Source organism: Phymastichus coffea, unplaced genomic scaffold, assembly GCF_024137745.1.
Source record: "Phymastichus coffea isolate CEN01 unplaced genomic scaffold, Cenicafe_Pcof_1.1 PCOF00001, whole genome shotgun sequence".
NCBI lineage: Eukaryota > Metazoa > Arthropoda > Insecta > Hymenoptera > Eulophidae > Phymastichus > Phymastichus coffea.
In genome coordinates, this window is record NW_026706812.1 from 3,222,444 (window position 1) to 3,245,738 (window position 23,295).

Sequence of the window (23,295 nt, forward strand, 5' to 3'; positions counted from 1 at the left end):
AATCAAAGACATTCTCGAGCATAGTCAGTTATTAATTATATTATCTCTAAGAGCTCTAAAAGAATCGAAAGGAAGAGGTTTTGTAAATATATCTGCTAAATTTTCTTTAGATGGTACCCAAATCAATTTAACTTTTCCTTCAGTTACGCACTGTTTAATGTAATCACCATGTACTTTAGACAATTTATTTTTAGTTCCTGTTTTCTCTCTATTCTCTAAACTAACAATTATTTCTTTAACTGAATCATCAAAATTCTTTAGTTTATGATTTCCTTCTTTTTGTGTGCAGCTGATTGAGGACTTATTATCGCATCTTATAATTATAGGGTACATAGTTTTTTCTAACATGTCTCTAAGAGCTTTATCTAATGAGATCATTTCTTGACATGCTTCGCTCATTGCGTAATATTCAGCATGACAGGTCGAGAGATTGATTACACTTTGTTTGTGGCTTCTCCACATAACGGAGTCTCCGAATAGTCGTGCAACCATTCCACTTGTTGAAGATGAATCAGCATTGTCTCTAAAACTTGTATCTGTAAATACTTCTAAGTTTTCAGTGACTCCTCTATATATTAGTCCTAGATCAGAACTTCCTCTAAGATATCGCATGATCCTCTTTACATCAATCCAATCCTCTATGGTGGGATTTGATTGTTTTCTAGCTAGTAAATTTACAGCAAGTGCAATGTCAGGTCTTATGACATTCGCAAGATACATTAAGCTACCTATTGCTTCCCTATAAGGAAATTCTGGTTTTCCCGGTTGTTTCGCTTTCTCCATATTTTTATTGTTTCTAGCTTTGACTTGTCTAGTTATCATCGGCGTGTTTTGTGGTTTGCTTTCATTCATATTGAATCTCTCTAATACCTTTTTCGTATATTTGCTTTGACTTAACATTATTTGTTTAGCTTCTCTGTCTCTAGTGATTTGAATACTTAAGTATTCTTTGGGTTCTCCTAATTCTTTCATTTTAAATACAGAGCTTAAGTGTCTCTTAACTTCATTAATCTTATTAGAATTATTCCCTGCTAAAAGTATATCATCTACATATAAAATAAGCAATATCATTACGCCATTCTTTCTGTATGTAAATAAACAGGGTTCATTTATATCTCTCTGTAAACCTAATTTTTCTACCTCAGTTGAAAACCTTTGATTCCATTTCTTAGGACTTATTTTCAAACTGTATATAGCTTTATGTAATTTACAAACTCTATTTTCTTTCGTGTGTTTATCTAACATTAATCCATCTGGTATTTCCATGTATATTTCTTCCTCTAGTTCGCCGTTTAAGAATGCAGTTTTCACATCCAGTTGACATACTTCAAGATCTAATTTAATGATTATAGCGAATGCAGCTCTGATTATAGACAGCCTAGATACAGGTGCATACGTTTCTCTTAGTTCGTATTCATTGGTATCTTTAAATCCTCTAACTACTAGCCTAGCTTTAAATGTTGTTTTTCCTTCTGAATCAATTTTTCTTTTAAGTACCCATCTACTGCCTATTATGTTGGCTTTATTGCCTTTCTGATTCATCGAAGATCTCTCTACTATATTCCATACATTATTTTCACGCATGGACTCTAATTCATCGTTTATTGCTTTAGACCAGTTCATTTTATCTTTAGTCTCCATAGCTTCTTTATAATTGGTTGGGTCAGAGTTTAGCGTAGCCATCAAACAATAACATTTTTCATCTTCTCCCAATACTTCGGTTTCATTATATTGAGTTATAAAGGCAAAACTGTTATCTACTAAATTAGCCTTTCCTTCTGACATGGCTTTGTAGTCTCGTTTTATCTTGCTGCTTCGTTTAGGCTGCACTCTATTATGTTTTTCTGATATGTGATCAATTATTCTTTTTCTCTTGTTGGTTTTATTTGTCTCTAATTGTTTTCCTATGGATTCTGTGTCGTTTAATTGTTCTATGCTTTCCGAGTTACCGGTATTGAATATATCCATGGTCTCCTCTGGTGTTTCTTTATCATTGTCATTTGGAATAGAGTTTGAATCCTTATTACATTCTCTAGTAATTTCTTCATGTTCATCAATATTTTTATAAGTTAATTTTTCCCGGAATTTCACATGTTTAGTTAGAATTAATTTTCCGGACTGAGGATGCCATAGTATATATCCATTACTGGTTTGTCCTACTAAAATTCCTTTTATAGCATTTTCGGATAATTTGTTTTCAGATAATGGTTTCTTTGCATAAGCTATACATCCAAAACGCCTGATCTTTTCTAAATGATTTTTCTTATTAGGGGATATCGTATTCAAAGGAGTTTTGAATTCTATAGACGAATTTGGAGTTATTATATTCATCTACATGTCTATTATATACATCTACAGCTACTTCCAGGGCTAAGTTCCATAAAGATTTTGGTAGTCCTGAATCTATCATTAAGGATCTTAATTTTTCTAATATAGTTCTGTTGAATCTTTCAGCAGTACCATTATGGGGAGGTGTATATGGATTCGAAAAAATTGACTCTAAATTTTCCTTTTTCATGACTTCTAGAAATTCTCCTCCTGTAAATTCCCTAGCGTTATCTGCTCTTATGTAGCAAGCTCTCAAATTCTTACCTGTCAGATTCCTCATGGAATTTAAATAGTTTTCTAAGCATTCTCCTGCTTCAGATTTGTTTGATATTGCATACGTTTTGGCAAATTTCGAAAAGTCGTCTATGAAAGCTATTATATATTTCTTTCGACCAGGATAAGTAATTGTTTTAAATGGACCTATTATATCGGTGTGAGTTAGTTGAAGTGGATGATCGGCTCTAGTTCTTATTTCTTTAAAAGGTTGTTTACTCATTTTGGACATTGTGCAAACTTCACAGTTCTTAATATTTTCATTAAATTTTACATTGCTAAGTTCTTTATTTATCTTTTGCAATTTTAGTAGGTAATCATATGATGGGTGTCCTAGTCTTACATGCCACAACATCCCTTCATCTAACTCCTCTGAATATCTTTTCTCGAGTTCGAAAGAAGTGAATAGATCATCCATTGGTTTTTCGTTTTTAAGGTCATCTAGTGAATAATTTTCGAAGTCTCTGTATTGGCTAAGTTTAGGTATAGATTCATTTGTAACTAACTCCCTCCCAACTTCTGAATCTATGTCTTTATTGTTTTCTGTTTCTACATTTTGTGGATCTTTTGAAATATTTTCTAGCGTTATTAATCGTGCTCTACAATAATATTTATTGTATGTTTGTCTATCCGAGTTCTCTATTTTATTCTTTACTTCTAATTGTATAAGCCAGTTTGGTTTCTTATAGTACCCGGTTAGAAAAGTAGATCCGTCATTTTTATCGAATATTTTTAAATTTTTGTCATCTAGATATATACTAAATCCAGCATCGACAAATTTCCTAAGGGATATTAGATTTTCGGATATATCAGGGGCTGCTATAACATTGGATAGTCTAATGGTATGACCTTCATTATTTAAACTCTTTAGATATAAATCTCCTTTTCCGTCTATCTCGATATCAGCCGATTTGTTTTTGTTCGCACTTTTAATATAAGTTCCTGAACTTTTCTTAAAGTTTCGCAAGATGAAAGCTTTATTTTTAATATGTTCTGTGGCTCCGGAATCTAATAGGAAGGTTATTTTATTGTTTATTGTATCAATGTTATTCTTACCTTCAGTAAGTGCTACTACAGCGTTCGCCAGTTTCTGTTTATTTTTGTCTCCACATGGGTAGTAGGTTCTGCTTGCGCCACGTTTGCCTACTCTACCGTTATTGCGACCTCTAGGGTTACGATTTTTGTTATCTCTATTATTATCGTAATAACCTTTGCCTCTTTTACTATTGCCGTTACCTCTATTATATTTTCCCCTGTTACCTCTGTAATTAACTCTTCCTTTTGATTCTTTTGACTCTCTATTGTTATTATTATATTTTCCCCTGTTACCTCTGTAATTAACTCTTCCTTTTGATTCTTTTGACTCTCTATTGTTATTATTATTATTTGCAACATACTCTCCACCACGGTGCGACCCGTCTCCACGTGGACAGGTTCTGCCCGTGTGATGGGCAAAGTCTCTGCATATATAGCAGAACCACAGCCCGTACTGGATCAGCGGGCAAGAGTCAGAGACGTGATCGACATTGAATCGATCACATCTAAAACACTTGCCCCCACCGCTGGGACCAGCACCGGCCGTGGCTGCAGCACCCGGTCTAGCCACGTTAGCGGAGGCTCCCTTCGCAACGCCGGAACTTCGCAGATCGGCTTCGAGCTGTCGGATGAAATTTTTCATTTCTTCAAAGTTCATTCCTCTACCTTTGGTCTGTTTCGTAATTATATCCATTTCTCTGATCCGTGGATATGTATCTTTCACAGCTTTCATAAAGGCAGACGTTTTCTCTGCGTCAGTGAGAGGAATGGCTATATCGCATAGTTCATATTCTCTAATAATTGAATCAAATTTATCTATGAATACTGAAACTTTATCCTGTTTATTTATTTTAATACTGTACAGCTCCTCTCTCACTTTAGCATCGTCTGTGTTTGCCTCTATTCTTCTGTGTTCTCTGATTTTCGTTAATATTTCTTTAGGGTCATTTATGTTAAGAATTATTTTGTGATAGTTTTCATCTAGATGATTTATTATAATGTCTCTAACTAATCTATTTCTTTTATCAACTTCGTCAACATCGAAGATTCTTTTGGGTCTAGTGTTTGAATCTATGACATCTAATAATTCTTTTGCCGATAGTTCAGAGTTCAATCGATCCAACCATACATTTATATTAGCCTTGGACGTAAGGGTATAATCCCTTTTAAAAGATGCTTTGGATGTGGAGTTAGTACTCTCTATTGTTTTGGCTAATGCACCAAAGGTCTGGTTTATTTGGTTACTAATATCGGTAGTAAGGTTGTTTCGGTTGATCTCTGGATACGTTGCATCAGGGTTAGTTACAATGTCTCGATCAGTTAATTCAGGAGCTCTAGTGTTATTATTATTAGATGTTGCATCGATATCAGGGTCTAAAATTCTTTCGATGGAAAACGGATGGTTTCCACCACTTGATAAGGGCGAGGAGGTTATCACGCTGGTATTAGTACGGGCGTCTTTATGTTTTGATCCTACCGTAAGTTTTTGGATCTCGAGTCGCTTTGACTCGAGTGAGGCGTCCATTATAAGTCTGGCTTCTTTGATGGCCTCGTTGATTTGAGGCCAGGCTTTGGCCTGTAGCTCGGCCACCTTTTCAGCGGAGGCCATTATGGACTCGAGTCGGATGGCGAGGACAGCGTTGGGATCTTCCCTGGGCGGTGCGCAGGCCGAGCCAGCCCTTTGAGGAGGTCGAACGGGCACTATCATGCGGGGGTTATGAGTCCTCGCACTGGTTGTTGCGGTGGGTCGTAAGGAGTTCGATGGGACGACGAACTCGGGGCCTCGGTCGTCTGTTGTCGTATCGGAAGCGGATGATGCAGGGGTTGACGACAATGCGTCACTAGTAACAGTTGAGGGTGCTAAGGAACAATATCTCCATTTAAACATTCGGTACTTAACTCTGATTAATCGCGGATCCGCACTCTATTACTCTAGGATTGTTCGATAGCTATCCAAGCTCTAGAAATTATCATATTTGTTAATATTTATGTATATACCTGTCTCATCCGCCTCCGTCTCCTGACCGACGACGCGGTCCCCCTCCATTTCCTCCCCCATCTCCTAATTAGCCTCGCTGTTCATCTATAAATAAAAATTGACCGAATGTTTCTTCTAACTGTTTATAAAAAGAGGCGGGCTAACAATAGGCTTTCCCCTTATATCTGTCGGGTACATCCGGCAAATATAGCTAGAAAGCCAACAGTTAATTGCCCAATAAACTGGTACTGCTCCCGTGATCCCTCCTTTTCTATTGACCATACATAGTGCAAATTACTGGGGAGGGGCGATCGCTCACGTTTACAACACCAGGCTCATCACGCAATTAACCGTTAAAGTCGCAAGAGGTGTTGACTATACGGAGTGCAACAACCTCGACTTTATCAGGAGATATCACGAAATATGTATACAAATTTTTGGCTCTTAATATCTCTAAAACAGTAAACTATTCTTCTAAGAATTTAAACTAATTTTAAAAATTATAATTTGCAAGTACATACATGTCGTAAATTTACTCTAGAGTTCCAGCCCTCTCTTATTAATTCGCTCTAATATATTATGCCGTTTCTTTTCTAATGACTGCGCGCTCGATATTTTTATTAGTCTACGGCTGACTGAGTGATAAATAAAAAAAATAAGAAATATTTGTTCTTCGAATACTTTGCGTACTCGGAATGCGACACTTTCCGTGTGCTTATTAGCTCACTTTGCTTTTATTTGTTATTTATAGCGAGCTCGTGTTGCTCAGGTGAAGTCTTTTCAGCTCACATTAATAATTTTTAACATACCTCTATGATTTATAATTTTTGCTGCGCAGTGGAAGCGTGGCAGGGCCGATAACCTGTTGGAATATTAGGATAAATCGAAACAACAAACACCTTTTAATTGAATATATATATATATATATATATATATATATATATATATATATTATATAATATATATATATATTATATATTATATATATTATATATATATATATATAAGTGAAACTGTACAAATGCTTTACTCTAAAGATATTACAAACTCTATTAATTATAAATAAAGTCACAAATCAAAATAGCAAAATGAACAAAAATCCAGTCGCAGAGCTCCGCGTCGTAGAAAGGGTATAGCTGGAATGGCAGCGCTAGTTAGAGCGGCAGTGCAGCAACGTGAACGTGCCGTGGTGAGCGTCCGCGCACATGCGCACAGTATTTCAAACAAAATAATTGTTATAAAACACAATTTTAATATTTTGATCCTTTTATAGATATTTCTTAAAGAAATATATAGTAGTAAATACCTATATTTTGAATGAATAATATGAATTAATTTTTTAAATTTATTTTTTAAATGTTCTTGATATATTTTAGAGAGTCATAGAAATTTTTTTTCAATCTCCACTTGACTGCAGTTCAGAAAGTTGATCAAGATAACAATGTTCAAGAATTAGAATCCAGATGCTTATTTAGTGAAAGATGGCAAATCTCTTCTCATAAGTATTGAATACTCACTAGAATAGCCTCAAAGAGACATTCACTCTGTTTTACCTACTGGTACAAACACCTTAGCTAAAGTAAAATCATGTCATTTCTCAAGTTTCTTGTTGCGACATGATAAAACTGGCACAGACAAGGTCGGCATAAGGACACCGCCAATTTGCATGTCTTTATTGCTAACTCTGTGAGTAGTATAGCAATGTATGTTTCACCTCACTCTACGGGGGGTCCATAACACTTTGGCCCCCTGGCTTAACACTTTCATGTTAATAATAATGATTATTGTTAATAATTATTATTAACAATATTTGTAGGGGTCCCTGGTTTAACCCTTTGGTTCCCTGGCCTAACCCTTCCATTTAATTGTTATTAATGTTATAATAATTATTTATAATTTTTTGAGGAAGGGTTTTATATTGAAGAAGGTTCCTAGGGCTCCTGATCCCTAGGGACCCTACCTATTGCTTTGTGTCTAATTTAATTAAATGTATTTTGAAATACATGAAGTTATAAATATTATTGATAATTTACTTACTAAATTGAAAATGAATGAAGAGAAATGAAATGAATAGAAAGCGACGATTGAAAAAAATGAAGAGATAGATCAGAGAATCGAACCGGCGTTCTCTGGGTTGGCAGGCTAGCGCTCAACCACTAGAGCCAATGCCACATGTACCTTAGAGGACGCTTATTGTATATATTAGCTACACGCGCATACATTTGGTATAGGGCCCGAGCGTGCGGAGAAGGGGAGCGCATGCTGTCTATAGTTCTAACTTGAGGATGACATGCTATAGTAGTAAATGTGTACTCTCTCTCTCTTCCGCTTTAACTAAGCGTGAACCACGGTGCGCAGAGGCGAGCGTATGCTGTCTATAGTTCAAGCTTGGGATGCGATGCTATAGTAGTAAATGTATGCTTTTACTTTCTCTCTCTCTCTCCCTCTCTCTCTCTTTCTTAGCGCGGCTTGGGACCATACTCTCATAGATGAGATATTTTAATTCTCTTCATGGAGGAGAACTTTATTTGCTTGAATCCTCGCTAATCCTTGCCTGCTATCCTAGTCATTTTCACTTAAAACAGAAAACATTATTAGAATTTGTCACTTTTTGGAAAATGTAAGTACAATTTTTAAATAATTTAAAAATAATTTAAATAAATTTTAGAATTTTTTTTCATAATAGCGTTATTTAATAAATTTCAGCTTACCAATCCCACCGTCCACACCGTAGCACGAGAGCCGTTATATCGGCTATTAATTGTAATATTAATAACTGTCAGTATTTTTCTCATTATATAAATATATATATATGTTTATTTATTTATTTTTATATAATTTTCAGTTACAAATATTTGTAGACGGCAACAGTTCTCAAGCCCTACAAATACAGCAAATAAAGGTAATAGTTCAACAAGTAAGTATTTCAATTATTGATTTATATAAAATTATATCAATTTATATTTTTATTATTATTTAATTGCCTTTTCCTTTTTTTTCTTTTCAGTGGATCAAGGAATTAATAGCAGCCAGAATGTTAATGCAGCAAGTGGCATATCAAATTGATAAGGTCGTCAACGATCGCGTGAAAGCGCAGTTACATCAACGTAAACGAGCGGATGCTATGAGGATGCAGCAAGAATCCGCTCGATTGGAGCGGAAATGAAAAGCAGACTGAGCCAAGGTAGAGCAAGATGAACTTGCTGAGAAAGTTAAACGAAGGCTTTCCAGCATAAATACATCAGCTGGACCATCATCAACCCCCATTATGATGGATCATGATGAACCATCTTCGATGACGTCAACATCATCATCAGTGTCGGTAACATTATCGTCATCGTTGTTATCATCAGCAACGTCAACGTCATCACCAGCAACGTCATCGTCATCATCAACAGCAACGTCGTCGTCGTCATCAACAGCAACATCCACAGGCTGTCAAAGAGAAGAAGCACAAGTCGATGTGCCACTCGATTTGACTGCTATTGTAAGTACTTAAATTATAGAAATAAGTAAATGATTAATAAATATAAATTAAAAATTATAATTCAAATTTTTTTTTTACAAAGAAATATTCCGATGGTAAAGAATGTCGAGTATGTTCAACGAAAAGTTATATTCATTCAGGCCCAACCAACGGTCAGGAAACCTACTCGCCCCTCGAAGGTCGTCGGATCAAAAAAATTAAAACAATAATATAAAAAAGAAAAAAAAACTTGGTAAAATTTGTAAAATTTATAAAAAAAAACTAATAAAATAAACTAAATAAAAAAATAAATAATGCGTTAATTTACTTTTGCGAGTACACGTGCGATGTATATATTACGTAGCATACAGTGTAGAGCCCTATAGAGCTTACGTGTAGATATAATTAGCTTGGAGAGGAAATGGAGAACAGTAGTTTGCTACTATACTAGAGATGTCAACTCAAGCGAAGAAGAGTGGGAGAGAGCATGCGTTTACTACTATAGTAACGCATCCCCAAGCTAGAACTATAGACAGTATGCGCACTATGTTTCACGCTGAGCCAGAGCTAGAAAGAGAGAGAGTTCCATATGCTGTTATGATTAGGTATTAAGTAAGGACATATATTTAAAATTAAATACTTTTGTTAATAAAATATAACTTGATGTATAGTATGTTATACATTTTAATTTGTTTAGCTTATATTTAATTGTATTAATTACATTTTATTTAGAGAGTATATTAACTATATTAAACTAATTTCTTTACATTACCGATTATAGGATTATATTGTACAATTCGATCGTGTAGAATTAAATAATAGGCTGCAGTATTATCAGGAAAATCTTCTCTCATGTCAAACTCTAGGCTGACGTCTACATGAACACTTTTGATAGATTCATTTTGTTTCGAACAATCTATCACGATTAACGGTAATTTTTCAATGAAATTTATTTTATTAAGCAATGGTTCATTTTCTTTTCCATAATATGCGCTTTAAAAGTTAACGTACAAAATTAAGATTTCTATATGGATAGCATTGAGAGTTTAGAAATAATTTAACATCACAAATGTTACAATGGTCAAAGTGACTAGCAGAAGCAGCTACTTTATTTTTTCGTTGTGTTTGAAAGGCTAAATTAATGAAACGAGGTTTTTCCAATTGATTGGGTGTCTTCACACTCCAAACATGTTTAGATGTCCGAGGTAATTTTGTATACTCGTATGACTCCCAAGTGCGATAACTCATAGTGATCACTCTATCACGACTAATTTGATTAAGTAATTTGATTATATCTCTATCAGCTGCTACTACATATGGCATTAACCATTCAAATTTATTTAGAGTAATTTTAATTTTTTCATAAGTAATTACTTCATTTTTATCGGTAAGTAAGGTTATGGTAGTATTCAAATCATTTTTCGATATTGTAATCATAAGCTCATGTTTAACATTTACTACAATTTTTCGATAATCTTCAGCAAATCTAATCAGCATAATGAGGGGTAAAGTAACATCGAAATAACCTTCGTCATTTATAAGTGATACTTCTTTGTCACTAGTCCAACTAGCATTTTCAGCTATTAAACTTTGACTCGGATTGAGTGATAGCGAGTTCCTCCTAAGACTTGTCAAGCCAACATTTTTTACTTTATCTATTTCAATAGTATTTATCTCGTATCGTATCTCCTTGAACAAATGACATATAGTATTATTAACTAACTTATTGTTAGTTTTATCTTCTACATTTCCATTTTCCTGAGTTAATCTATCGCAAACATGAATCATACTGCAAGATGGAAGTGTGGATAGATCTTGGTGCTAAATTAAGATAGGAACTTCATCATTATTATTGAAATGTGATAATGAATAAGATTGATGCGCATGAACTTCGTAATGAACTATTGACTCATCGAAAGCGACACCTGAATGAATATTTAGAATTTCGTCCATTTTGCTGTAAGCAATACACTAATATATACGATACTTTACGTCAGCTGATGTATTTTCTATTACTTTTAGTCCTAGACTTTTCAGAAACTGAATGTTCTGACGTGTGAGCACTACGATAGCACTCAGTCGACTGATCGCTGATTGACATTGCAGTCTATTCATATATCCTCGTCCAATTTCATTGTTATTAAATATTATTCCCATCACGATATTGCTTTGATGTGAACATACGTACAGTGATAACTTCCCTTCGAAAATTAAGTAGGTTTCCGTCTTGATCAACAATACGTATTTCTAAATGATCAATTCTTCTCACGGCGACTGGTAAATAAATTATATATGATGGTACTTCAATGATTTTATATCCTGATGGTAATGCTAGAAAAAATTAATGTATAGTATGCAATTTTCGTTCGTTTATATAAAAACCTGTAGTAATATTACACTCTACGTTTAAAGCGTTCACTTTGAGTATAGTTACAGGTTAATCAGAGTTGTTACGTCTCACGTAACGGCCGCGAATTGACAAGAATTACTCAAACGCGACTGTCTCTTTTCGGTCAACACGTAAGCGCTTTACCACGGATGCGAGACTCAAACGAAAGCAGGGCGGCAACATATCTAAAGTACCGAGTGAATAAGGTATAATTAAATAATTTACCTGCAGTTTAACTGGTCCAGAAACTCGTACCTCAGAACCCAGAGATAAACGTGGATTAGGTATAACTCTCAAATAAGTTATTATAGAAATCGATTTATAATATTTATTGATCGAATTACAGAAGGTGCGTAGTGTCACAGAGTAGAATACAGAATCTCTGTAACAATTTTTTTTGCGTTCTTTTTTATAGCACAAAATACATAAAAACTAATCGATAAAGGGTTAATCCCAGAAAGGGTAAGTGCGTCACTGAGATTAAAGTCAGCTATTAACTGACTATTATTTTAATTACGGGAACTCCCCTTCCATAAAAAATTCAAATTATACCGCCATAAAATAGTCTGACTCTTCCTCGACGTAACACGCCCGCCCCTGAAGACCAGTAACGCAGGGTGCTCGCAAGTTGCACCTGTCTCTTTGAAATTGCGTACGTCAAGATAATATACTTAAACTTTACACATAATGAGTTACAATAAGCACTACGTACTAAATACCCAGTAATTTTACATATATATATGTTTGAATGAGAAAAACTTCGAAGCATTATAAAGTCTCTAATTTTCAAAAGGCAAGAAACCACCACTCTACACTACATTTAATCTGCTTAGAAATATTTCTTCTCCTATGGTGCCAAGTTTACATATACGGCATTTTTCTCCGGGTTGACGGGCATTCTGATGGGCGGTTGACCAGCACTCCCAACAGATGAGGGAGATATTCTTCGATCCATGGGTTAAATATTTTAAAAAACACAGCTTACAAAAACGTAACACAAGTAGAGGTCCAGAGCACTGTACACAGTTATTAAAAGTTAATAAGTCCGCAAAACCCACACCTCCATAAGGCAGATGTACAAATTCGACGTATATTCTTCCGCGTTCGATCCTTTCTCCATGAAAATATGCTACAATATAATCTATCCATACCTGCATATCTTCTCTCGTATCTTCATTCATCCGGTGGTCGAGGAACATACTCTACATATTGCAACTGGTCGTTTTCGTATCTTATCTGCCACCTTTTCATAATGATTTGAAGTTGCTTATTCGTGATATCCGGTCCGGGTACTAGCGGTAGAATTAGGTCGTATCCCATCATACGAGCGCAATCCCCGATGCCTTTCGGTTGTCTTCGCAGCTGTCATAGCAAATCTGGCGTAAAACTTAGGCCTGATTTGTTGGGTTACCCGCTCTGGATGGTCGTCCCATTTTCATTGCTTCGCCGTGCAGTAACGACAATTACGTACTGCTAATAATGGCACTTGACACACTGCACAATATGAGGCGTGTTAAAAAAATACCCGGAATTTTTAAATTTCGCGGGTCTGGAGAGTCCGATTGTCAAAATTTTTTTTATTGTGTTGGTATACATGCCCCTGAAGTATGATAAAATTTTCAGCTATATTCACTGTTTACTTTGTTTGCGGTAGTCGCTAAAGTTTGACATGTTTTTATGAGCTCGGCGATTTTCGTTTTTTAAAAGAAATGGATCAAAGAATTAGTATTAAATTTTGCGTAAAAAATGAAATAAAGTGTAACAAAGTGTATGAAATGTTACAAAAAGCCTATGGTGAGTCTGCTATGAAAAAAAACAGGTGTTTACCAGTGGTATAAGCGTTTCCAAAATGGCCGCGAAGACGTTGAAGATGACGAACGCTCCGGTCGACCCAGCACGTCAACAATCGATGAAAATGTGAAAAAAGTGGAAAAAATGGTTCTGAATGATCGCCGAATCACAATTAGAGAAGTTGCTGATGAAGTTGGCATATCAATTGGCTCATGTCATAACATTTTTTCAAATGTTTTGGGCATGAAACGGGTGGCAGCAAAATTCATTCCAAAACTGCTGAACTTTGATCAAAAAAACAATCGCATGAACATCGCTCAGGAGCTGTTAAACGACGTTAACGACGATCCAAGTTTGCTTGAAAGGGTCATAACTGGTGATGAAACGTGCGTGTATGGTTATGATGTCGAAACCAAAGCACAATCGTCCACCTGGAAGCATTCAACGTCACCAAGAGCGAAAAAAGCACGTCAAGTTCGATCAAATGTGAAGGTTTTGCTTACAGTTTTCTTTGACTGCAGGGGCGTGGTGCATCATGAGTTCTTATCACAAGGTCGTACGGTTAATAAGGAGTATTACCTTGAAGTTATGCGACGTTTGCGTGAAGCAATCCGAAAAAACGCCCCGATTTATGGAAAAACAATTCATGGCTTTTGCATCACGATAACGCACCTGCTCACTCGTCGTTGCTTGTTCGTAATTTTTTGGCCAAAAACATTACCGTAGTCGTGCCCCAACCTCCATATTCACCAGATATGGCTCTGTGACGAGAGCAGGCCGTGTGCCGGTCTCTCGTCTGTGTTTCTCCCTCCTCCACTCGGCAAAGCGTGTTGGCAAACGTTGGGCGCATTAAAGTATGCATCTAACACTTGGTTTTTTTGTTTCAGCGCCAAGGACGGGCCAGCGCAGTTGAGCGCAAGAAAAAGTTGAGGAGCGCGAAGAGAGAGTGAGAAAGAGAGAGAGAGAGAGAGAGAGAGAGAGTACTAGGCCCATGCAGGGATAGGCAGGCGCGCAACGCGTGACCGATAAGCGGTGCGTCGTGTGCCGCCTAACTAATAGGTCAAGGTAGGGAGAGGAGCGAGCGCCGCTGAGCGGCTGCAAGACGAGCGCAAGAATAAGTGCGTGAGGGAGTCGAAGCCTAGTCCTACTAGAGTGCAGAAGTCCAAGCCCAGTACTGCTAGAGTGCAGAGAGTGTAGTTTGGGATAGCTGGAAGGAAGGTCAACCCTACCGGCAACAGCTTTGTCTGCGACAGCAGCCAGCCCCACCTGCAAGGAGAGTCAACGTCGCCTGCGGATACCTGGTCAGCGATAGTAGCCAGCAGCTAGCAACGACCTGACCAGCAACGACGACCGGTACTTCCTGCGGCAGCGAATCGCTCAGGATTCTCGACGTAGCGAGGAGCAGTGAACAAAGGTTAAGCCTTCTTTTCTTCTTTCTCTCTACACTCTCTCTCGCTCTCTCTCTGGTGATACGACGACCGGTGCGCGTTGAGTAGGATAACCAGGCATTCACGTGCCGGCTATCTAAAAGTTCGCGCTTAAGTTTAATTTATAGTAGTGTAAGTTGCGGTCGGCGAATTGTCTAGGCGCCCACGTGCCGGGCAATTTACCCGGTATTGGTTCGCGTAGTTTTAAGTAAGTTTGTAATAGGTTAAGTGCGCGATTAGGTATTAGGATGGAATGCGAAATATTTATTTGTGATTATTATAAGTAGTTTACTGTTCTATTTTGTAGTTAGTTGGTTAATAATTAGACTATGTTATGCGCGCGTATGTTTAGTTTGAATAATGATTAATAATAATAGGTTGTAAGTTTAAATTGATTCATGTCATTGTATAACTTATTTATAACCATCCTCTCATTTCTCCCTCAATTACCTTGAGCGAAAGAGCCTCACTTACCCCGCAAAATAATTGGTGACAAAGGAAGACTGGATCTTTGTCACATGGCATCCCTTGTGAGTCTGGCAATTGAGAGACAAGTGAGAAAAATGGTTTGATGGTAAATTTTTGAAATAACGGTTGACTGATTTTCTTTGTGAACTAAGGGCAGAGAGTGCGCGTAAAAGAATTTCGAGTTTCGGTATTTTGAATTCTTTGTTAGTGCTTGCCAGTGACCTTTCTTAGTAGCGGTGTCGGATGACAACGGTGCGTCATTGAGTCGCTTTGACGCTAGACGACTGCGTTCTTTCCTCGCTTTTGTTTTTCTTTGTTTTAAGAATTTTACTAAATTGCCTATTCAAAAATTACGGTAAGTAAATTTTGATAAATTATAATTTCTCTCTATAGGCGTAAGCAAGGCGATTTCTTGCCGGCTTATAGCTTGGAAAGAAATTAGTCAGTAAAGTATCAGGTTACACGGACCGGTCGAGACTTGCTTAGCCCCCATTCGCTCGCGTCGTAGTCATTTTACGGATTTTTGTTTTTAGAAATAACAATGTCGCTAGCGTGTAGAGATAAAATAGTCTTGCGCAGAATATTACGCGATGCGCATGCGAAAAAACTAAAACGCAAAATTGATTCCACAGAACCGGCTGTTCTGTTGGAATTAATGCGCTATCGCGAACTTAGCTTACACGGTGATCTTGAGGAGTTACAAACCCGGTATTTCCGATATATGCTGTTAAGAGAGCGGCCAGATTTGCAGACACCGTTGCGCTCAGGCGATTTTGCGTCAGGCCGAATCCCGGAAAAGCTGTACGACGAACAGCAAGAAACAACAGTAAGCAGCGCACGGAACGCGAACCTGGGCGATGAATTCGCGGTAGCTGCAGCACATTTGGCGGCCGAATTAGTATGTGAACAAGAGCAGGCGACACAGGCAAAAGCAGGTGTTGCCGCTCCTTGTGAACAAATTCGACCGCCGGGCGAAAATGCAGTCGCGCTCGGTAATAACGACGTGTTACCGATGACGGCTCAATCGTCGTCGAACAGCAGGACCGAACGCGCACGCGAACAAGTCGCGCAAAAACCAAGGCGAGCGTAGCAGTAGCGCGATAAGCCAGATTTGGGGGGCCCTAACAGCAGTACCGCGTTGGATATGTGACGAGAGCAAGCAGTACGCTTGCTCCTCGTCTGCCCTCCTTCTCTCTCTCCCTCTTATCACTCGGCATGGCGACGTGGTCAGCGTTCGGCGCATAAATTTATTGCGCCTAACCACTGGCCTTTATGTTTTTCCAGCCGCCGAAGATTGCCGAGCAAGATTGAGAGCGCCCGAAGAAGCAAGAGCGCAGCGACTATGAGGGAGAGTGAGAAAGAGAGAGAGAGAGAGAGAGAGAGAGAGAGAGAGAAAGTTAGCGAGCATGCTAGAGTGCGCGTCTATGCACGCACTATGCAGGTTTGGGCCGGCGTGTGACTCGCGACCAATTAGCGCTTTTGTCGCACGCCGCCTAATGAGTGGGCTTGGTGGGAGAGCCCGGCGAGAGCGCGAACGCTGACCATGCGTAAAGTCGCGTGAGGCAGTTCCCAGAAGAAAGTTAAGGAGAGAAGTTGGAATTAGCAGCACAATGAGAGAAGAAGAAGTACACGTGCAGGAGTGACCAGACCAGGGCGAGACGAGGCAACGTGTGGCGACAACACCTGCAGCAGGGCATTCAGTGTCGCCCTCGCCGCCATGCACGGCATGACTTCCAGGGGGTTCACCACGGGCTACGCCGAGGAAGACGTCCAGCCAGCGGCCAGGTCAACTCCCCTTTGCCGGCTCATCGCCAAGGACAAAGGTCAGGTTATCTCTCTCTCCCGGTATTTCTCTCTCTCTCATGGTAATGCGCGGCCGCGTAGGAACGATACGTAGCCAGGCGATCACTTGCCGGCTACGCTCATCGTAATGCGATAGAGAGGTTTCGACGTATTCTTTCCTTTGTAAGGAGGTAAATGGCCAAGGCGATGTAGTCGCCGGGCCATTCGTCCTCCCACGTTAGTTTAAGTTGTTCTGTACATGTGCGCGTGATGTAAACTTTATTGTAACCGACTTTGTATTTGTTTGTCTGAATAGATTTAAGTTGTATGTTCCAAGTAAGGAAAATTATTTATTCGTTCGACCTATCCTCTCGTTCCCCGATTGTTAAAGAGCGAAAGTGCCTCTCTTACTCTCCCCTTAATAAATTAGTGACGTCAGTGCCGAATAAGGCGCTGCCCCCGTTACAGATATATAGACGAGAAGTGCGGCAACATGTTACAGACGGTGCGAATACAGTATATAGAGTTGAAAGAGAGGCGATGCACAGTAGAGCGGCTCAGCCCGAACGGCAGGTTTCATTGCAGCCTCAGGCCAAGCCGCTCGGCGACCGCGAGGCGCTAAACGCGCCAGCGGTTGCGACTGAGCCACCGTCCCACGCGTGTGCACCAAACAATAGAGCAGGTAGTACATTCCTCTATGCCGATTCAAATAGATCGGCGAGCACGAAATATCACGCGCCTAGAGTAAGTTCATGGGTTGAAGACTGGGAGCGCGAGGTACGGGTAGCCACTAGAGAGGAAACGCAAATACCAGCTCCATTAGGTGAAGGTTCAATTATTAGCGAGAAAAGCGTAATTAGCATAAGGTGACCTAAACAGAAGCAGGTGAGACAGGTAGAAAATATCAGTGAAAGCGACACCAGCTCGAGTTTATCGGACACTGATAGTTGCAACACCTATAAAGTTAAATCGCCGCGGAAAACTAAGCAAGTAAGAGCGGAAAGGCCAAGCAAAAAGAGTGCTCCTCCAAGAATCAAGTATACGAGTATAAATGGTATACCTGCGGATGGAGTAAACGCACTCAATGCCTGGTCTCTCCGTTTTTCCGGTAAGGATAGTACAAACGCACTAAGTTTTCTATCAGGTTTGAGTGATTGCCAGCGTTATTATGGCATCTCGGACGAAGAGATGCTGATAGCAATAGGCACTGCATTCCGCGATAAGGCGCGTGCATGGTACGAGGTTAATCGCAATATGTGCAGGACGCTGAAAGACTTTAAAAAGAGTTTTTCTAGCGAATTCTGTCGACGATTGAACAGAGAACAACTTTACGGCGAATTACGTCAAAGGACACAGGGCGAGAATGAGAACATTACGGACTATGTCGCGGCTTTTCAGACAATTCTACGCCGTTTTGATCCGCACGTTTCGGTGAAACGTCAGTTAGCTATGATTATAGAGGGTCTACATCCAAGATATAAACGATACCTTAAAACTAAGACCTTCTCCGATCTAAATAGTTTTAAAGAAGCGGGTATGGCGCTCGAAGATCGCATGGCCGGTTGGAAAAGGTGGCAAAAGCCGCCCACGGCTGACGTAACGCTAATTCCGGAATCCGCGTACATAGAGACGAAGAAGTCACCCGGTAAGCAAAAATCGGTCAAAACTATTGACGGTTTAAACGACGTAATTGACGAGGTCTTAACAGTCGAATCTCCTGAAAAGAAAGCGCAGCAGCAAAACAAAAAACTAGGTAAAAAGGGCAAGAAGCAGAATGGTGAAATTGCCGTGGCTATTGCCGACAGGTAACAGCCACAGGCAAGAAACCAGCCTGCAAACGAAGCCGCGCCTGCTCGTCAGAGCGCGCAGGCTTCGTTGGCCCCGGCTGCAGGTGTAGCCCCTAGTCTGGTCCCGCAGCAGCGCAATCAGGGAGGCAGCAAATTAAATAGGCCATGTACGGGGGCTTGCTTCAATTGTAACGCGGTGGGACATAGGAGAGCGCAATGCCCGATAGCTCAGGTTAATCCGCGGCTAGTTTGTTATAAATGCCGACAACCGGGGCATTACGTTAACAACTGTCCAACGAGAACTTCAGAGCCGACATTATATTGCCAGGTTTGTGGGACAATCGGTTACCTGTTTAGAGAATGCCCTACTTGTAATCAGGTGAAGCAGGGAAACCTCAGCGCGGGAGTCGCCGACCGCTCGACGACTCCTGCCTAAGATGGATTGAGCGGGCCATTGAGGTAGAGAAAGTGCTTCGCGCAAAGAACAAAGACACCGTAGAAGAAAGGAATAGAGTTGAGACAAAATGGGAAGGCGAGAACAAGGCAGAAACTGCCAGTTCTGCGCCTCCTTTCGTGAATTTGGTAAAAGAGGAAGGCGAGAACGAGGCAGGAACTGCCAGTTCTGCGCCACCTCTCTTACAAGTAACACTACCCAAGTGCCACTCACCGATTTCAACCAAACTTGGCACATCTTTAGAACACTAAAAAATATTGAACCCGTGTTTTTTTATTTTTGCGGAATCCACTTTTTAGGGGTAGAAACCACCCCTACCAACCCCTATGCGGGATAACCCACCTTACCCTGGGTAGAACGATTCAATCAACTGTTTTCAATAAAAAACTTAGGATTTTAACTCCAGACAGGTTAATCCACCTTAACCTTGATACACCACATCCCCACAAACCCTCACAACCCCTATAAACCACCCCCAACAACCCCTAAGCGGGCTTACCCACCTAACCCTGGGTAGAGCGAGTTTAATTGACTGCTTTCTATAAGAAACTTAAGATCTCAAGCATGGAGAGGTTAACCCACCGTAACCTTGATATACCTCATCTCTACGAACCCTCACAACCCTTATATACCACCCCTACGAACCCCTAAGCAGGCTAATCCACCTAACCCTGGGTAGAGCGAGTTCAATCGACTGTTTTTTGAAAGAATTTAACATCTCAACCAAATATTTTTTGCCAATTTCCAAGCAAGCTAACCTATCTAATCCTACATTTAGCGTTACCCAGGAACAACGACGAGGTCGTAGTAGATTATTGTTCCCTTTGGGGTGCTAGATTAACGTGAGTCCCCTCGCCTCTCACGATCGGGGTGCTAGATTAACATGAGTCCCCTCGCCTCTCACGAATGATAGTTTTCCGTGAATTCCCTAGCTTTTCACGTATTTCTTGCAATAATGAGGACGATTCTCGTCAGTGATAGAGAAAAAATGCTGTATGCACAGAGGATTAGTACACCAGGCGCATTTTATTATTGCAATAGTATTACATACTTTACAGTAAGCGTCAACATTCTTAAAACAAAACTCAACAGGAGTTTGAACCTTTTCTGGTTTTTCTGTAATGTACCCACTTTTCCACCATGCATACTGAAACATATTACAAATCGCGGTGATGAAAATTGGTTGTGGATTAACGATTGAATTTTAAGGATATTATTTCTTAAATGTAAGTTTATGTCATATCTATTTAAAAGAACTAGATCTGAAAAGTGTTTTAAGAAGTTTTTCCATGGTCTGAATCCATACACGTCTAGTGGTTGTGAAAATCCTGTGGCTCCAGCTGGTATCGTACACACTTTTACTTTTTTAGTCCCTTTGTTAGAATTAGTGAATATTTTTTCTTTCTGTCCAGTCCATGAATCTAGACACAGCGTACTTTCGTTTCCTGCAATACGTAAAAAAATATCTTCAAACCATTTGATAGTTAAATTTGATGTTGATTTTCCTGAATTCGAAGCATATGCAACAATATTTTCAGCTTTATATATTATTTTTTCTATCATTGGACCAAATTGGCCGTCTTTTTCTTGCAAAATTATTAGTAAAGGTGATTTTAGAGTACCATCGGCAGAAATGATTGGCTGTATTGTATAGCTATGAGTCAATGAATTCAGAGATTGAGCAAGACATTCAATTTTCAAAGTACCTGTCATAGCGAGTGTACGACCAGCGTGGGATTCAAGATTGAATCCTGACTGATCCGAATTATAAACGTTGCTTGGTCCTATTCGAGAAATTTCTAATTTGACTTGTTCAACAAAACTTGATGTTGTTTGTAATAATTCTGCTTTATTTGATATTTGCGCTCGAGTAACAAATTTATTTATTTTTCTCGAAACTATACCATTCTTTTTTTTTAAATTATGAATCCATTTAACCGAACCTGTAAACAATTTAGCGAATAATCCTATTTCTTCTCTAGCTTCCAAAGCCCATTTTTTCAAATCTATATCATGAATAGGAAGACATTGATCTGTTGCTCTTTGAAAATGTTGAAAAACCTTATTAGAAATAAACTGTAACTTCTCTATTCTTTCGCCATTATTACTTATTTGTTGTTCCCATCTGTTCAATTGTTTTAAATCTTTCACTTTCCTTTATTTGCTCTGAACACTGCCTAAACTTCTTGGTTGATGAACGCCAAAAGTTAACAGCATTCATTTTGTACTCTATATCAATATTTTCAGTAACTTCATTCTCTTTTTCAAATGTCTCATCAGATTCATCTTCCACTTCGTCATTTCTGATCATTAAAGCCTCATCAGCAATTACACTATTTTCATTCAAACATAAGGTATCATAAGTCTCTAAAAATACATCATTATCAATAGCATCTTTTATAATATCAACTATATTTGCTGCAAAAGTGGTTTCTTCATCAGTAATTTTTGACTCTATGTTGTACATTGGATGTTGAAAACCAAAGTTTAATAGTTTCAAAATATTTTTTGGATTCATAGTTATCCTTATTAACAGCTAAAAACTTACTCAAAATTTTTTAAATAAATTAAAACAAGATAAGCTTCAATTGTCTATACGATTAGTAAATTAAAAAAACAATAGGTGTAAATAATTTCATAAACGCTTACATATTATCACAAAATTAATGAATAGAATACAAATTTAAAAAAAAAATTTTAATATTTCCGTATATATTACATCGTTTAAAAGAAAAAAAATTATACGGCACACTAAAGCAAAATATTATTTTAGACACTGTTAGTTTTCTATGTAATGCGTCACTTTCATATTACTTACAAAGAATAATGTTACATATTACTCCGACAACGAAATTTTAAGTTGTTCAAGAACGCTAATTATAATACTGATTTCTCAGCTGACAAAATTACGAAAAATATAAATTTCATAATGAATTGGCAAATCATTAAATAATCTTTCTTTATGATTCAACAGTTACAAGGAAATCAAAAATATTTAGCCTTATATGACAATTCTTACAAACGAACTCAATATGTGAACAAAAATCTATTACGACCTCGTCATTGTCCTGGATAACACTAACAATAGCTTGGAAAAGATGGGTTTTGAGGATTGCATATAGCTTTGGGAGATAAAGTAATTATAAGATGATGGTGCAAGCAGATTAAGCTATTTAGAGCCAACGAACTCATTTTCTAATACAAAAATAATTAATTAAACTTACTCCACCTAGAGTTAAGTGGGTTAGCCTGCTTAGGGGTTCGTAGAGATGGTTTATTACGGTTGTGAGGGTTTGTTGAGGTAAAGTATCTCAGGGTTAAGATGGATTCGCCTATTTATGGTTAAGATCTTAAATTCTTTCAAAAAACAGTCGATTGAACTCGCTCTACCCAGGGTTAGGTGGGTTAGCCTGCTTAGTGGTTCGTAGGGGTGGTTTATAAGGGGTTATAAGGGCTTATGGGGATAAGGTATGTCAATGTTACGGTGGGTTAACCTCTCTATGGTTGAGATCTTAAGTTTTTTATAGAAAGCAGTCAAAAAAACTCGCTCTACCCAGGGTAAGGCGGGTTATCCCGCATAGAGGTTGGTAGTGGTGGTATCTACCCCTAAAAAGTGGATTCCGCAAAAATAAAAAAAACACGGGTTCAATATTTTTTAGTGTTCTAACGATGTGCCAAGTTTGGTTGAAACCGATGAGTGGCACTTGGGAGGTGTTACTTGTTAGACGAGGTAATAGGGGAATATTTGAAAGTCAAGGCTAAGGTCAAGCGTGCAGTATTTGTAGAATATGAGGATCCGGAAAAAGGGAGTAAGGAAATCGTTGAGTTTAAAAACGTGTTTAAAGGCGAGTTTAGTCGTTCGACATTGAAAGAAGCTCGGGCCCAGAGTGACGAGGGCGTAAGTTTCCCTAGTAGGATTAGCAATGAATCCGAAGAGGCAAATAAACGTGACTCGTTACAGCAGGACGCGGAAAGTCTTTGAAAAGATCGACACACTAACACGCGAGAAATTTTGCCCGATAAGGATACGCATGATGCGATCGGGTTTAATAAATTTTGCGCGATAATTAGCTCGCCCGAGAAGTGCCCAGCGAGGCAAAATGAGTTGCCATCGTCG

General features: G+C 38.6%; 3 protein-coding genes across 3 annotated transcripts in view; 1 reads left to right on the forward strand and 2 right to left on the reverse strand.

Moving 5' to 3' along the window:
* LOC131662819 (1,4-alpha-glucan-branching enzyme) overlaps positions 1 to 23,295 on the forward strand; it is a 588,019-nt gene that overhangs the window by 21,605 nt on the left and 543,119 nt on the right. The window lies entirely within an intron of this gene.
* LOC131675743 (uncharacterized) lies at positions 236 to 5,695 on the reverse strand. The gene is made up of 6 exons (XM_058954859.1): positions 5,635 to 5,695; positions 2,945 to 5,496; positions 2,593 to 2,851; positions 2,148 to 2,300; positions 347 to 2,042; positions 236 to 239 (listed from the first exon to the last, which is right to left on the reverse strand). Exons 1-6 carry the CDS (start codon positions 5,693 to 5,695, stop codon positions 236 to 238), a joined length of 4,725 nt encoding a protein of 1,574 aa, XP_058810842.1.
* Positions 8,891 to 10,868, reverse strand: LOC131675751 (probable DNA-directed RNA polymerase subunit delta). The gene is made up of 2 exons (XM_058954872.1): positions 10,092 to 10,868; positions 8,891 to 9,049 (listed from the first exon to the last, which is right to left on the reverse strand). The coding sequence occupies exons 1-2, from the start codon at positions 10,866 to 10,868 to the stop codon at positions 8,891 to 8,893; spliced, it is 936 nt and encodes a 311-aa protein (XP_058810855.1).